The sequence below is a fragment of the Cynara cardunculus genome (genome assembly GCF_001531365.2).
Source record: "Cynara cardunculus var. scolymus isolate 2C chromosome LG 3, CcrdV1, whole genome shotgun sequence".
Classification (NCBI taxonomy): Eukaryota; Viridiplantae; Streptophyta; class Magnoliopsida; order Asterales; family Asteraceae; genus Cynara; species Cynara cardunculus.
This window is the reverse complement of record NC_037530.1, coordinates 31,474,742-31,492,188: the sequence shown is the minus strand read 5'-3', so window position 1 is coordinate 31,492,188 and position 17,447 is coordinate 31,474,742. Positions and strand designations below refer to the sequence as shown.

The window sequence follows — 17,447 nt, the reverse complement described above, 5'->3', positions numbered from 1 at the left end:
GGTTTGTATGCATCCCTTTCCAACAACCTTAGACTGGATCGCCAAGCGGGTTTGGATACAGACATCTAATATAATATATAATCATTGGTGTTATCATTCTCTATAATGGGTCACCACAATTTCACAAAAGCAATAACCTCGTCCTTGCATGGTCAGCCGAAATCAGACATCATGGTTACAAGGAAAAAAAACAACAGGCATAAAGAAGACTACATAAATATTCAACTTTGTTTCGTTGATTAGCACTTAAAAGAAGATGGTGACTTGGTTTAATGTAGTTTTACTGGTTAAGATCCATCGATTACAATACCATAGGATATAGAACTTTAAAAATAAATTATACAAGTCTAGCACACGAATTTCCAATGTGCCAACGACCACAACAAAAACAAAGAAAAGTTTGTGTTTTAATTTAACAAAAACGCCATTTTTGCCACTTTGAAGTGGCAAAGCTTAGTACAAAGCTCATTGAGCTTGTGGACCAGCAGGTTGCTGCTGTGTTATACAATGGATGTTACCTCCTCCAAGAACGATTTCCCTCGCACCTTCAATTTTTACCACCTAAGTCAAACAACATACACAAACTTAATTCAGTTGATGGTAGAAGTTGCACAACATGAATCAGACGTTTGTTGACATCGTGCCATTGAACAAACTTTGTCTTCTAAGGGTGTAGTTTTTTTGGGGGGGTCCCTAGTGCTCTGGATGGATGTGAAACAGGGCAACTCCCTCTATCACAAATACAATTAATTAAGCAATCCACTGCCAGATCATTTTTTAGTCATTTTTGAAACAAATTTGTCAAACTCGTGAATGGTTGATAGTTCAAGTGATAGGGGCTGTTTGGTTGTTTTTCCATTGCGTGACGTATAAAGTTGTCTGTATGGATTAAGCTAAAATGTTGTTTGTTTGTTGTGTGGACTATTAAATAAAACTGTCTGAATGATCCAAAAGACCATTTTACCCTCACTGTTTATTTATTTTTCATGGAGGATTACATCAATTCAATTTTGCTATTCAACAACATCCAATTAAACCTTCAACAACATCATATTGAATCTTCAAAAACATCCAAAAACATCTATTGAACCTTAACACTTCAATAATATATAAATCATATCACAATTCATCGATTAGAATCCTATTTCTATTACGTATCTTGTTGTTATTTAATTTCTTTTTAGTTATATTTAATAAGTAACTATTGTTCTTATCCAAATTCTCTTGTTTTCAAACAGGCCCTTTTCCAGATGGGAGACGATAAGGCTCCGGGGCCTAACGGTTTCACCTCCAAATTCTTTAAGGCCACTTGAAGTATTGTTGGCAAGGACCTGTGCTCTGCCGTTCGTGAGTTCTTCACGTCTGGTGAGCTCTTAAAGTCCCTTAATAGCACTATCCTGGGCCTTATTCCCAAGTCGGCTGCCCCTTCCAGAGTCACCGACTTCCGTCCCATTGCTTGTTGTAATGTCCTATATAAAATCATTAGCAAGATCATTGTGGATCGCATAAAAGATCACCTCCCCTCTCTGGTTGACATAAATCAATCTGCGTTTATTCCGGGTCGTCTCATCACGGATAATGTTCTTCTTGTCCAGGAGCTCATGCGCGGCTATGATAAGCAACGGGGCCCTCCCCGCTGTACCTTCAAAGTTGACATCCAAAAGGCTTATGATACCGTTGATTGGCATCTTCTTCGCACTGCTCGTTTTGGCTACGGTTTTCCCCTTACCATGATTAATTGGATTATGAAATGTGTTTCCACTGCCTCTTATTCGGTCAGTATCAATGGAAACCTCCATGGCTATTTTAAGGGGGGTCGTGGCATGAGGCCGGGTGATCCTCTTTCTCCCTATATGCTTCACTTTGGTCATGGAGGTTCTTCACCTCTTGACCAAAAGAAAAATCAGTGAGACGGGCACCTTTTCCTGTCATCGGAATTGTGAGGAGCTAAAGATCACCCATCTCTGCTTTGCTGATGATCTCATTTTCTGCCATGGTGATAGTGACTCTGTCCGTGTCATAAAGAATTCCCTTGATGAGTTTTCTGGAGTGTCTGGCCTCTTCCCCAGTCCGACCAAAAGTGAGGCTTTCTATTGTAATGTATGCCAGCATACAAAGAATTCCATTCAGTCTATAATCCAATTCCCGAATGGTTCCCTTCCGGTTCGGTTTCTTGGTGTCCCCCTCATTACTACTCGCCTTTATCATCAGGACTGTAAGGGTCTCGTGTGGACAAGGTCAAATCCAGACTTAATGACTGGAAAAACAAGTCCCTTTCCTTTGCCGGTAAGCTGAAGCTCATTCTTTCGGTCCTGTTCTCTATGCAAATCTATTGGGCCTCTATCTTTGTTCTTCCGATTTCTACCTCTAAGGAGATTGAGTAGCTCATGCGGGGCTTCCTGTGGTGCCATGATGAGCTTAAAAGGGGGAAAGCTAAGGTCTCCTGGAAGACCGTATGCCTTCCCAAATCTCAAGGTGGTCTTGGTATTAAGAGCCTTTTCAGCTGAAATCTTGCCCTTCTGGCCTCCCACACTTGGAGACTCCTTGCCAATAAAGATTCTCTATGGGTTAAATGGATTCACTTCTACAGGCTTAAAGATCGTAACTTCAGGGATGTCCCGATCCGCAGTGATGTTGGTTGGGGCTGGAGAAAGATCCTGGGCATGAGGAATAAGATAAGAGACTCCATTGTCTCCCAGATTGGTGATGGCGCCTCCACGTCTACCTGGTATGATAACTGGCACCCTGCTGGCCCCCTCTACCGGCAAATCTCTTCCCGCAATATCCTTAACTCTAATCTCTCTCTCTCTGCCTCCGTTAAGGGATATCATTTTCCAGGGTAATTGGACTTGCCCCCACTTAAGGAACAGTACTAACCCTTTAATCTGCAATTCTCCTCTTCCTGTCCTTTCCCCGGCTGTCCTTGATAAACTCCTCTAGAGAACTAAGAATGGCCATCTCACTTCGTTCTCCGTTCATGAGGTTTGGCTCTCCCTCCGTCCCAATGAGCCTGATGTCTCCTGGCATCATATGGTCTGGTTTTCTCAAAGCATTCCCAGACATGCCTTTATTATGTGGCTTGCCCTCAAGCAGCGTCTCAAGACGCATGATAAGCTTCGGTTCTGGGAGCCCACTCCAACCTGTCTTGTGTGTTCTGTCAAAATGGGACTGATTCGCACTCGCATCTCTTCTTTGAGTGCCCGTTCCCTAATCAGGTTTGGAATGGCTTAAAGCCCAAGCTTAACCTCATTGGTGTCCCGGATAACTGGGCTGATATTATTGGTATGTTCCAGCAAGCCACCAAAGGAAAGACCGTCTGGTCTATCATTCGAAGATTAGTACTAGCTGGGACCGTCTACCACCTGTGGCAGGAAAGAAATAATCGCATCTTCAAAAACAAAAGAAGATCGCATATTATGGTGGTGAAGACAATTACCAATGATGCCCGGGCCAGGCTCCTCAGCCTGACCTTCAAGCCCTCCCCCCAATGTTGTTCGGGCTCGGCTTGCCTGGAACCTTCCTTAGTGGTCTGTCCCCCTGTCCGCTTTCTCTTCCTGTGAGCTTTTTTGCTCTCATGTTTTTCTCGGTGCGGTCTAGGGTGTGCCTGTTTTAGGCCCTTTTTCCTGCCCTTAGGGTATTCCCCGTTGCTTCCCTGTCTTGGCTTGGCTGGGCCCTTCCCTTGTGGTTGGTTTCTTTTTTTTTCTCTCTCCCTCTCTTCTCTCTCTCTCTCTCTCTCTCTCTCTTTTTCTTTCTCTTCTCCACTCTCTTCTCTTCCTCTCTTTCCCCCCGAGAGCCTTGGATTATTCTGGTGGATGTGGTTCGCCCCCACCCGAGCGCATATTTGGCTTGCTTTTAGCCTTTAGTGTTTTATCTTGATAAGAGGGGCCTCCCCCCTCTATCAATATATATATATATATATATTAAATATAATTCTCATTTTTTCTATTTTTTTTATTTTGGATTTGAAATTCTATCTTTTGTATTGATCGAAATTGAAATTGATTTCTATTTGATTATCTTTAAATAACATATTTCATTTTTTTATGAATATGTCCATTTATCTTCTTATTATTAATACTTATAATGGAAATCGATTGAGAAATGAAACCTGTTGTTGGTTCGTTTGCTCACGTTAGTCTGTATCAACATGGTAAATTTCACTTCAATCTTGCAATATAATTTTTTTAATATGTGCTAAAATCTACGCATCCTGCAACACTTCCCTTCACTCCCAGAGCTTCCCTTTTCATCCGCAAAGAAACCATTTGAAGTCCTTTCATGAAAGAAGAGCACTCAAGGTCTTCTTAACCCATGGTTTTAAAAAGCGTGTGAGGCGTACACCTCCAGGCGAGGCGGTCAAAACCGCACCTAAGGTGGCGCCTCTCAATCCCTAAATGAGACGTACGCCTTGGTTGTCTGAGGCGGTGAGGTGTGAGGCAGTGGAGAGGCGTACACCTCACAACAGAGGCTAAATTATTAGAAAAAATGATTGAAACCTTCCCGATTTCTTTTTTGAAAACCTTGTTCTTCTCTGGTTTTCCTAAGCCCTATCTGCTACTCATATGTTGTCCTCCGTGAGTTCTAGTTTTCTCTCGTTTTCTTTGCGTTTTCTTCTTTGATTATTCTCCGGTTCACCAGAGTATTATGTATAGATAATAGCGGATGTACTTCTTTTATATTTAGTCTCTACTATGTGTCACAGTCAGAGTCTGCTTCTACTACCACTTTTTCGATATTTTAATATTTTTTTCTTGATGAGCTTGACCATATCAATATATACATATACATATATATATGTATATATTATTGATAGATCAATTTTTTTCTTTGTTACTATATCTATATTTCGTGATTGAAAAAAGTGTTGTATATTCTTTTAGTAATTTAGTATGATATATATATTTATATATGTGTGTGTGTGTGTATATATATATATATTTTTTGTGTCTAGTACTCAAGTGTGTGTGTATATATTGCACATATTTTCTGTGTATAAGCAATGGAATGTAGATTAGTATAAATATATTTTGCATAGTCAATATACATGGTATATATATTTCTGCCTTGGGGCTTATGCCTCGGACTGCCTTGAGGCTCCTCGCCTCATTGAGGGAAAACGCCTCAAGGCTCGATTCCGCTTTTAAAACCTTGGCTTAACCTTCTAACAATTCAAGATTTACATATTCAACACTGCCCATTTTCTTATTTTCTGTTGGTTGCCATTTGTTTGAAATCCAAACTTTTTCTTCTGATCTAATTGAAACCCAGATCTGCGTGCATCATCTTCCATCGATCTGGTTTAAAAATATAACTTCCAATCTACAACCCGAATCAGCAGCACGGAGCACTAGGCGAGGAACTGTGACAAAGACGAGAAGCAGCAGGCAAAAGTAGAGGTGTTTTGGGGTTGTAGATGGAAACCCTTTCTGCTGGAAACCCAGATCTGTTTCAGCAATGACAATCTTGAAACCCTTTCTGTGGAAATATGAGCTACATCGAAATTTGGCCATTATGAGAAGCAAAGACAATCTTGAAAGGTCTTTTGAGAAGCAAAGACAAGAAGGTGGGATGTGTTGAAAGCATGGGTATTGTTTCAAGGAGAGCTTCTGAGAAGGGCAGAGATGGAAATGAGAGCTTTGTGGATTAAGCACACCTCCATATGCTGAGCAAATAAGCCATACATGTTACTAAAAACCTAGTTCAGTCCTTACCAAACAGCCCCTTATTGTGGTAAATTAATTGACCCTTTTTTGTTTCTTCTTTTTGCAATTAATCAAGTATTGACAGCATAACATGGAAAATTTCACCAATTATCATTGATTGATTGATCAGAGTTATGAAGACAATGCAAAAACAACATCGCTGAAAGAGATGCTTACTTCATGATCAGGGAAGGCCTGAGACAGGACACGGACAGCTTCATTGTCCCATTTTGGGTCTCCAAACTGGGGTGCTATAATGCCACCATTAACAATGTAAAAGTTAACGTATGAAGCTGCAAGCCTTGTACCAGGAAGTCTCGGTTTAGCCTCACCAACCTGTGTGTTAACATATTAACAACACTAAACAAGAAAAAAGTGCAACTAACATTTTAGTTCTGCTTTGTGAGAGATAAGCTATGCTCAGAAGTAACTCGATACCAATCTGGAATGATAATGCAAGAACATCACGTTATCCAACTTTTGCAATGTGAAGTTATAGAAACAGAAGTCCTAAAGCTTTCTTGGTAAAAGCGAAGGAAACCTCTCATTACTTACAAAAGAGTGAATTTACCAAGAAGAAAAGGAAAAAAATCCACTTCAATCAAAGCTAGCTTAAATCCAAACACATCACATATCCTGATACAAAAAGAGACGCCACAAATTGACACTCATGCACAATAGAACCTTTTGACAATTGATCAAGCTTGGTTCCTTCATGAACACTCCCTCATTCCTGTAAGGATGCATCAATTTCCATCCACAAAAATTGGAAGATTTTCTTTTTTGGGTAACTTCTTAATCTAGAATCCTTGCCCATTGTCATCATTACATCTTATTGTGATATTGATTGTAGTCCGTAAGATTCTTTTGCTAGAATGTCTAGCAAATACTCAAAACATTTACTTAAAAAACTAAGTGTCTGGTCAAATGGCATGTCTTAAACCAGGTGATACTGATTGTAGTCCGTAAGATTCTTTTGTTAGGATGTCTAACAAATACTCAACATTTACTTAAAAAACTAAAGTGTCTGGTCAAATGGTATGTCTTAAACCAAGTGATATTGATTGTAGTCCGTAAGATTCTTTTGCTAGGATGTCTAACAAATACTCAAAACATTTACTTAAAAAACTGTCTGGTCAAATGGTATGTCTTAAACCAATTAGCAGGAGCCAAAAACACATTACAACTAGAAAACAAATTATGTCTTAAGCTGCAATGGCTCATAATGAAAAAAGCACATCCATTTGAATCTACACTACCTTAAGGTGCATAAAGTGGACATAAGAACTCTAAATCGACAGCCTACCTGAACAAATCCAGCAGCTTCTTCATCCGTCATATAGAGAGGCCCCGGTACATGGAGTTTAATAATTTCAAATTTTCTACCATGAGCATCGGTAGAATTTGAGAGAACAGTAAAAGCTTCTACAGCTCGCTCGTACTGAGGGTCTGATTCATCATCCGTCCAGGACAACAAGACTACACCAGGCTTCACAAAACAGCACATATTGTCAATATGCCCATTAGTATCATCATCACCTGTAGAGGAGTGCATGTGAATATTATGAGAAAATTAGGAAGAGCATACAAGATTCTGATGATCTTGAAAATTTCCATCGTCCAAAAGTTGCCCAAAACTGATTTGAGACTGGCGATGTTGAAAATTATGAACGGCACTTACTGTCCATTCTTTTATACATCAGGCATGAAAAAGATAAAAGGGATATTGCAGTTCTGGTAGATATAAGAGCATCATGTTAAGCGAAGTTGCAAGCACTATTTGACATGATTGTAGTTTTGTAGAATGCTTGTTTAAACAGATATATCTCCCCCTTCTGAATGCCATGAAGTGCTTCAGCATTACAAAAATTAGAGATATTTGAATAATTAACCATCTAACCCTTCATATGATCGTCTCCCTAATTGGTAAAACACCGACCCTGGAGGCCTCATGGGGAAGAAAGATATCTATGCAATACTATATAAACTTTTATGAAGGATATACGTTAAGTACCAAATAGTCCACGAGGCAACCAAATAATCTTCTTGATTCCAAGATATGCTTTGAGCTCATCTTCTATTTGTTCTTTGGTCAGATGTGGATTCCTGTTTTTGTTCAACAAGCACTCTTCAGTCGTGAGGCAGGTCCCTGAGAGAAGAAATACAGTTTAGAAGATATTGATTTTCGTAAAATTTAACATAGGAAATTCATCTACTGGCAACATGACTCCATAAAACCTGCAGAGAATTATTCAAAAACAAAAACAAAAATGCATTATATCAGCGATATTATGAGCACCAACCATTCCCCATTTATATTAATGACAATGTAATGTCAAAATGACAGATCTCATATAAATGACTTAAGGATTGAAGAAAAACTTTACTTATGCAACTATTTTCTCATTAACCTGATAGTTAGTACACTCTCCCACACTTCAAGAAGAGAAAATGCAAACAATACATTAATATCATCAACCAAATAAACAGGACATGTCTGCATAGAAACAGTGGCAATGAATTGCTATAGTTGGCCATAATAATCTGAAAGCTGTTACCTTCACATGCTTCCACCTTCAAGAACTAAGGGGGAGTTTGGTTTGCAGGATTCCGACAGAATCTGAAAAAATTGGAATGATCAATTCCATTGACCAAATTCCGTTCAGGCGTTTGGTTTACCTATGGAATGGAATTGAATTCCACACATTCCACCATTCATGGATTTGGCCATTCCATCACAATTGAGAAAATATTCAATTCCATTCCATCCCATTTTCTCAAAAGACAAAATTATCCCCATCTTCCCTACTTGATTTACCAAGACCCATATGACCTCCATCTGAACCACCGCCGACCACCACCATTCTAAACCACCGACCTGAACCTCTGCCGACTACCACCGATCTTAACCACCGCCGATCTAAACTATTGCCGACCACCACCGTTCTAACCAATTTGAACCACTGCCGACCACCACCGATCTAAACCACCAGTCCAGACCACCGCCGACCACCACCACTCTGAACCACCATCGACCACCACCGATCTAAACCACCGCCGACCACCACCGATCTGAACCACAACCGACCACCACCGTTATAAAAGGGGTATTTTGGGCGGTTATTGTTTATTCATTCCAATTCTGAAGCTACATTCTACCAACCAAACAGGAAAATTCCAAATCATTTAACGGATCCTATTCCAATTCATACCAACCAAACACACGGTCAGATTCCATTCCAATTCCTTCAAAGTCAGATTCCTTTGACAAATTCCATTCCTTCAGAAAACATATTTGCAAACCAAATGCCTCCTAAGGATTGTGGAAAACGAGGCACAAAATAAGCAAAAAAATGCATTTAATCAAGGGATACTATGAGCAACAACCTTCTACATTTATTTACTGACAATGTAATGTCAAACTGACAGACTTCATAGCTTATATTAATGACTAAGATCGAAGGCAGGCTTAGCTTATGCAACCATTTTCTCATTAACTTAGTGCAACCTCCATGAATTCATCCCACAATTCGTGTGCACTTTGAAAATGACAGAACACTTCTAGAAGAGAAAATGCAAACAATACATGAAGATCATCTACCAAATAAACAGTACAAATCTGTGTAGAAACAATGGCAATGAATTGTTATAGTTGGCGGCAATAATATGAAAGTTGTTACCTTCACCATCTACATGAATGCTTCCACCCTCAAGAATTATGGATTGTGGAAAACGAGGAATCCTCTCAATTGCAAGAATCTAACAGAAAACACGAAATCAAAATAAAGACACAGTACCTATGTGATGAATAGGAAAAGGCACTACCATAAACTAGTAATATTGCAACATCACAAGTTATTATAACTTTTACGCAACATATAAGAGTAATGATCTCTGCCAGTGCTAACCTTCCGTGCAACAAGAAGATCAAGACTCCAGTCTTTGTAGCAGCCATCATCAACACCTAGAATACCCAAGTAACCATATCAAAAAAAAAAAACTACAACCACAAAAGGATCTCATGCAAAATATTAAGTTAATTTTCACAAGAACTTTGATTAGATAAAAGCCCAAAAACTGTTAAATGGCCAATCATATGCGCCTTTTGCAGCCACATATTAATTTGGAAAAACCAGGCTAATTCAAGGAGCATTCTCATATTTCTGTCACTTCATACTTGTACACAGGATAATAGCTAACGGATATATTCACAAACTATCAGTGGTAACATCCCAAGCGGGTTATGAACAGAACTGGAAAGGGTGATTAGTCATTACAGTTTGTAGAATCTGCAACAAAATAAAGCAAACCCACCGTGCATATAACTATTTTGACATTCAATAGAATGGAATTATCAACAGCACCTTGCTATGTAATTGATCAATGATGACATGAAAAGCATACAGCAGTATTCAATAAACACTACGAATAAACGAGTTATGTTCTGCTAAACTTACCACCCCAACTGTTGAAATTCCAATCAATGCCAGCAACATTGTGCCCTACCTTCCCTGAACCTGATTTTCTCTCACTTACAACAAACTATATAGTGAAGGAGTAAAAAAATCAAAAATCATAAAGCAAGAAGTTTAAATAAATCTCATCTAGGCAATTGAATCGAAAGAAGGCTGAATGGAAGAACTTAACAGTTGGGCCACTGTCACGAAACCAAGAATCATTCATACCCATCTCAACAACCCTCACACTATGAGGCAATTGGTTGCGTGCATTAGCCCACTGCAAAAGAAACAAAGAAACTTCAATGGTCATGTTCAATTCCAAACTGGATAGAGTTGAAATGGAACGACAGAAATTAATAATGAAAATCCTGATGAAGAGGATAAAAACAGAAAGAGAGCCTACACTTTGTATTTCTAATTCACAATTGTTAAGCAGTATCACTAACTAACGTTTGAATATCCTAATTGAAGAACTAATTTAGACTTAAACATACAGTTCAAATATTGTCTAATACTAATTGTAATCATATTCTGGTCCTTCAAAATCATGTTCCTTGTGTGCTTACCTTCAGTACCCCCCCCCCTTCCCTTCCCAACAAGTTCCACAAGCATAAGAGTTTAACATCCACAACTTGTGCAAGTTGTGGATATGGGCAGTTCGACCCATGTCTTCTGTCAAAATTTCTATAAGTTTGTAAACTAGTTCGGACACATGATGGAATGAGTTATTCTCTTTAACTTCTCACAAATGATACGGCGTTCCATTTTGTTATAGTTGCTACAAGAATGCATGGCAAGATTGGATGAAATTGCTATGGTAAATGACCATCTATTAATAAAATAACGGGTAATAGAGCATGGACAGTCAAATCATGAAGCAAGCAACATAACTGGCTTAACTCACATGCAGAATGTTCCATAGCTCTAGACTTCAACTTTACTGATGATCTTGATACTGCAGTGTGTTTCTTAGACTTCCATGTAAATAGAGAAGGTCCTAGCAACATCCACTAACCAGTAACCAATTTATGATGGAGTTGACGACTTCCAATCATTATCTAATATGCATGTCTGTTGAGATGGGAGAAATAAGCTTTGACCTGGTTCTGCCTATATGTATCTTAGACTAGTCAGACCTTTGTGGGATCGTGTTATAAAACTAGCTCAATTACACAGTGAAGGATATATCTGGCCTTGGAATGACTAAGTATAGGAGCTGTCCAACAACTTTTCTGTACAAAGATGGATTATCAAAGACATCCCCTCTATATGAAGTGGTGTTAAAATTAATACTAAGAGCCACAGGTTTGAATAAATCAATCCAACTTCCTTAAGATTAGTCCTGCCATGAGTACATCATTGACATATACCAGGACCATCCCATGATCTTCATAGTTCTTCAATGTAAAGAGGGAATAGTCTGCCAAACTTTGCTTGAGCCCATCCTTTTTTTGCAAAAAGTGGAAAGGAACCCTTTGGAAAACTTTATGCAAGTTTGAACCCATCTACGGAAGAGCCTGTGTTAGTTTTAAGAACCATTGCCTTCATGCTTACATAAGGCCATACAGTGGCTTTTGTAACTTACACACATGACTATTAGTAAAGGATAAGTAAATTGGGGATGACATAAATTTCTTCTTCTAAGTCTCCTTGTAAGAGGGCATTGTTCACACCAAGTTGATGTTTACTGCAATGCTTAGCTATTTCAATGGCCAGCAGGCTTCTTACTGTGGTCAACTTGCTACTAGGGCAAAGGTTTCTTGAAAATCAACTCCCATAGTCCGAGTATAACCCTTGGCTACAAGTCTAGCCTTAAACCTTTTAGCATCTCCGGTAGATTGGTTTTTGACATTGTAAATCAACAGGCTGATATTTCATTTTCCATGGCCACAATCTACCTTGGATCCTTCAATGCTTGCCTATATGTCTTAGATTGCATGTTATCTGTTATCGAAATGATAGACTCATGATTTGTAGATCATAGTGGAATCATTTAGAGAATGCTATTGATGATATTTGGTATGAATAGATGTTCTAGCAGGCGTTTAGCCAACTTCGTAATCTCTAAATTTGGTGGGTAGCTTGATGGGTCCAGATGCTTTAACTTGAGTTCTTGATGATGGCTCGCCAACTTGAGTTTTAGAACTCATGCAGCTATTGTCATTGGCTATTTGTTGCTAAACTGGTTGAACAAATTGGGTTGAGGCATCAGATTGAGTATGAGTTAGTTGGGTGATGATGCTAACATTTAGCTACAATGTGTGAGGTAGAGCAACGTGGAAAGAAGAAACACATCTTCATATAACTTACATGTGTTGACTGTTGATTAGAAGTCAGGATCACATAATGTAGCTTTCTGACCTCATATGTACCCAGCAGTTGAAATTTCAAAGCCCTTGAAACAAATTTATCTTGCAAGTCTTGTGAAGCATGGCATAAGCACCCTCTAACATGCTAATAGGATGGGGGATTCTAATATAGCATCTCATAGTGTGTTTTAAAAGATAGTGACACTGATGGTGAGATGTTGATGGATATATGCTGCCATGATGGTATAGCCCCAGACAGTGAGGGTGACTAATGTAATTCATCATAGAGAAATTGACAAACTCGGTCTTATGAATTCTAGGGTTCCTTATTCAGGTTGTAAAGCAGAAGATGACGGAGAAGGAGCACAGGCCGACCAGCAGCCCGCGTTTCCGACCGGAAAGGAAATCAAAGTTAGTAGCCTGTCGGCCCTGTCCTCATCTTGTTGACTGTTGTTCAACTAGTTTTGCACATAAGCATAGAAATTGATGATGATAGGTGGAACATTTTCTTCGTACGAGAGAAGAAAAATCCACAAGGCTCTAATGCAATCATCCATTATAGTCAAGAAATATCCATAGTCCCCCAAAGATCACAATGAATCAACTCAAAAATTCTAATGCTCATAATTGCTCAAGAAAATGGCAGGTTATGTTGTTTTGCAGTAGATATATAGAACAATGAGCCCTTCTTTTATCAACAAAATGTAGTACATCATCATCAAGAGACAAAGAAGAAAACATGTTATAATGCATCATAGGAAGAATATCCAAGTATCCTATGCCAAACCTCCATCACATTTGTCTTAGCAACCACCACTAGGTGATCATCATCATCATCATCATTTATCATGCCAACTTGAAATAACTCCAGTACGCATGAATCCAATTCCCATCACCTTCTTCAGGATGTGGTCCCAAATCATGCTATGATTCTTATTAAATTTGGTCAAGTAAGTGGGTAGGCCTGAACTAGCCTTGCTGATGTAAATAGGGTTGAATGAAAATTATGGCAAGGAAAAGTACCATGAAGAGTAATACTTCCATTAAGCATCATGGATACTTCATGACTGACCTTAAACTCATGTTTTGGGGGGTAAAGTAACACCGATTGAACAGGTGAATTCTGGAACATCATGCATGAGATTCATATCCACACAAACATGTTCAGTAGTACTATCAATCACCCAATCATGTGTATTTTTTAAACTGCAGCAACATATAGTTTACACTCTGTTTGAGTTCTCAAAAGGGTCACAGAAGCAAGACTTGGTTAAATTTATTTTGCAAGAACACTGGCTTTGTCCATAGAAACTATCACTTTCTAGGGGCTGAACTAGTCATTCACTTTCATTATTGCAACCAGCATTAAGCTTACAGTTATGAACACCTTTATATGAAGATAAATGATAGGCCTATCTCCTCCCTTTGATGTCTTATCTTTAGCTTTCATCTAATGGATGGGACGGTGGATATACAATTAGTTTACAACCTGCTTCCCTTCAATGCCCCTCCAAATGGCAGTTGCTGCAAACAGCCCCTTGTTTAAAATTTGATTTGTAATGATTAGATTTAGGAATTTTGATTTAGTTGTTTGTTTTTTGAATTCTTGGAACAGATCTTGGTTAGGAGTAGAATTAGATCCTTACTGAACAAAGCTAGCAGCTATTGGAAGGAGATCAGTATACACATGTGCTTCTCTTCTTGTTTTAAAATTTCGTAGGCCTTTGATACAGAGAGAAAATGGTGACAACATTCGGATTGGTCCTCGAATGGTTGTATAGTTACCAGTAGGACATTGCACATCATGTTTACAAGGATATTGGCATACGTTGGGTACATCAGGATCATCTAATTCATCACTATATCCCCTGATTTTATGAAAATGAACTTTAGCGGTTGTCTTATTTTGACTCAACGAATGGATATCATATTCGAATTGAAACACATGGAATCCATCACTTGCTGCAAATCTTTCGGATGATTTACCATACTGAGGCAATAGTATGTACGAAACTCAAGGAGTTGCTGATCTCAGTTGAGACAGCACTAATAACCTGACCAATAATCATATAGTTGGCTAAGTCCCAGTGTGAGCATACAGGGGAACCATATGAGGGTTTAGGGTAATTACCATCTACAAGACCTATCTTGTTTTTTTGCAGCCAAAACTATCTGCATTGACATCTTTTACCACAACAAATAATTACCTTTTCCTATCAGTCCTGGACGATAGTTACTGTGAATGAATAAGGGATACAAAGTAGATTTGATTGACAAATCCCTTGCAGGCAGGCATTAGTGGTGGGTGAATCTAGATTTGGTGCCATGGTTCAAGAATTTAAAATTAATGAAGATTTTCTATTCAAGAATGTATTTGAACACATCATGGTCTATAGGTAGGAAGCTTTTATACCGGAAAAAAAGTTGAAATTAAATGAAAGAAATCAAGAATCAAATCATTGATGAAGAAGATGACTGAAGAGAATACAGAAAGCGATCATGTCCAAAATTGACAAGTATCACCAAACATACATTTATAAGCCACGCTTGTTACACTTCACTACCCCAAACTTGTTATAACAATTCAAATATTGTCTGATATTATCATTTGATGACATTCTGGTCCTTCAAATCATGTTGCTGTCCTTTACATTCAATACAAACACCAAATTTCAAGTTTGATTTTACCGTGACCCCACATATTGATTGCAATATCCATCTAAAATAAATTTTCAATACGGTTCATCATCTAACCATGGGTATTTCTATGGCAAACATTCACAGATAAGCAAACAAATTTCAAACTGGTAGAGAATAAAATATATAGGTAACCTGAGAGGCACTGGCGCAGACAGTAACGGGTTCGAACTTAGAGATGGCAGAAGCAACTTTAGCAAAAATACGCTGGCCATGGATTCCATCATCTCGCCAATTATCAGGGCGCTCCTGAAAGTCCAAAGTGAAAAGGAATTAGGTTACAATCAGCAATAATCAAGCATGTAAGATAAAGAATGGCGACTTACAGGCCAACCAAGCCAGGTTTGAGAGTGGGGTTCCCATTCTGCGGGCATTCGGAATCCATGAAGAGCCGGTGATCCTTCTGTGATATCCATCTGATTGATCAGTTTGTGACAAAATCGATGGAGTTCTTGGTCACCGGCGTAAGGCTTCTTCCGTTTACCTACTTTCGTTTCGTTTAGTGGAAAAAACCTCAAAATAAAATTAGGCCGAAGGAATAAAAAAAAAGGGTTGTTTGGCATCGCTTTATTGAAATAACTTTATGTTTTTCTACAGAAGTCATTATCAATTTATTATAAGTTAGAATAGTTTAGCTTCTTTAAAAACTTTTTATTATCGATTTGGCACCATATAAGTTGTTTATCTAAACATTTAAAAGTGTTTATTACCGGTGTCACACCGGACTAAGTCAATAAGTTGTTATTATAAGCAATCCCAAACACTCCCTAAATAAAGACAAACGGATGCTCCTTTAAATAAAATAAGATAGGAATATATGTAAACTATAATTTTGGTCCATAGGATTTATACAGGCTACATGTGGTACATGGGACGGGCAGTTAAAAACTGGAAAAAAAACTCAACGTCTCGTGTTTGGCACAACATGGGACAGAACAAGAACTCACTATCTCACGTTTGGTGCGACATAAAACAGACACAAGAACTGGGACAAGATGGACAACATGAGATAAAAGAGTTTTTTTCTTGTTCTATCAAAATAGGTGAAACAAGATGAGACAAGAATGAGACGTAAACTAAAATATTACTAATCTACCATAATTTAATATGTAACATTAATATGGTATTTGTTTTAATGGTCATCACCGCTAGTTTCTGTCGCCGCCACCACCGGCGATCACAGTTGGCCACCTCTACCTCCACCTCCTCTTCCATTACAATAACATCATCCATCGCCTCCACAACCACTGTCCATCGCCATCTCTACCACAGTAGACCACTGACCACCACCATCCATTGCCACCACCACTATCGCCATTGGCCACCTCAAACTTTTCCTCTACTACAAGAATCTTCTCTATCACCGACTACCATCGTGCATTACCACCTCTACAGCCACCATCAGTCGCCGACCACCACCGTCCATTGTCACCTCTACAACCACCATCGGCCACCGACCGCCACCATCTATTGCAACCAACACTACCACTGTTGGCCACCTGCAACTCCTCCTATACTCCAACAACCTCCTTCATGACTTCCACAACCATCATCGACTACCGACCACCACTGTCTATTGCCACCTTTACAACCACCATCGACCATCACCGTCCATTGCCACCATCACTACCACCGTTGGTCACCTCTATCTCCTTCTCTACTGCAACATCCTCCTCCACAACTACCGACCACCATCGTCCATTATCACCTCACCTCCATCATAACCACCACCACCATACCTTCACTACATTGGCCACATCTACCTCCTCCACCATTATCAACTGTCGCCACCACCACCACCATAATCCACCATCTTCACGTCCTTCACAATCGTCGTCCTCCGACCACCACCTCCCATCGCCACTACTACCGTCGACCACCACCACGACTACCTCTAAAAAATTTCATTCAAAATTGGTACCATTATATATGTATGTTATTTGATGATTTTAAATATTATATCATCGCTTTCTGGTATTACCTCCAAAACTAAATATCATCGCTTTCTGGTATTACCTCCAAAACTAAAAGAAACATGAGCTGAAGGGAGGATTTAGCCGCACCATCCACACGATTACGATTCATACCAAAATCTACTCACCACCTTCACAAAAGATCTGCCATCTCTCCAATCATTTGAGTGATAAGTCGTAGTTCAAGGATTGACCATCACTTACCTTGAAGCAAACTGAAAGACAGTCGAGTTAAGTCGATCATTGGCAATAAAAACCTTCAACATACGGGTACCATTACAAATAAAGTTGAAAAAACGTTCCATT

General features: G+C 39.1%; 1 protein-coding gene across 1 annotated transcript; it reads right to left on the bottom strand.

Annotated features, from left to right (window-relative positions):
- Positions 1-218: 218 nt before the first annotated feature.
- LOC112509597 (agmatine deiminase) lies at positions 219-15,702 on the bottom strand. The gene is made up of 10 exons (XM_025114645.1): positions 15,495-15,702; positions 15,304-15,417; positions 10,350-10,439; positions 10,160-10,244; positions 9,611-9,666; positions 9,383-9,461; positions 7,717-7,851; positions 7,009-7,241; positions 5,880-6,038; positions 219-561 (listed from the first exon to the last, which is right to left on the bottom strand). Exons 1-10 carry the CDS (start codon positions 15,582-15,584, stop codon positions 466-468), a joined length of 1,137 nt encoding a protein of 378 aa, XP_024970413.1. The 5' UTR covers positions 15,585-15,702; the 3' UTR covers positions 219-465.
- Between the last annotated feature and the right edge of the window lie 1,745 nt (positions 15,703-17,447).

Coding starts and splice junctions, on each gene's coding strand:
- LOC112509597 (XM_025114645.1), bottom strand. CDS start 15,584: ATGGATATCACAGAAGGATCACCGGCTCTTCATGGATTCCGAATGCCC. Junction 9,667..10,159: donor GAATTTCAACAGTTGGGGTG/GTAAGTTTAGCA, acceptor TGGGTATTCTAG/GTGTTGATGATGGCTGCTAC. Junction 7,242..7,716: donor GTTGCCTCGTGGACTATTTG/GTACTTAACGTA, acceptor ACTCCTCTACAG/GTGATGATGATACTAATGGG.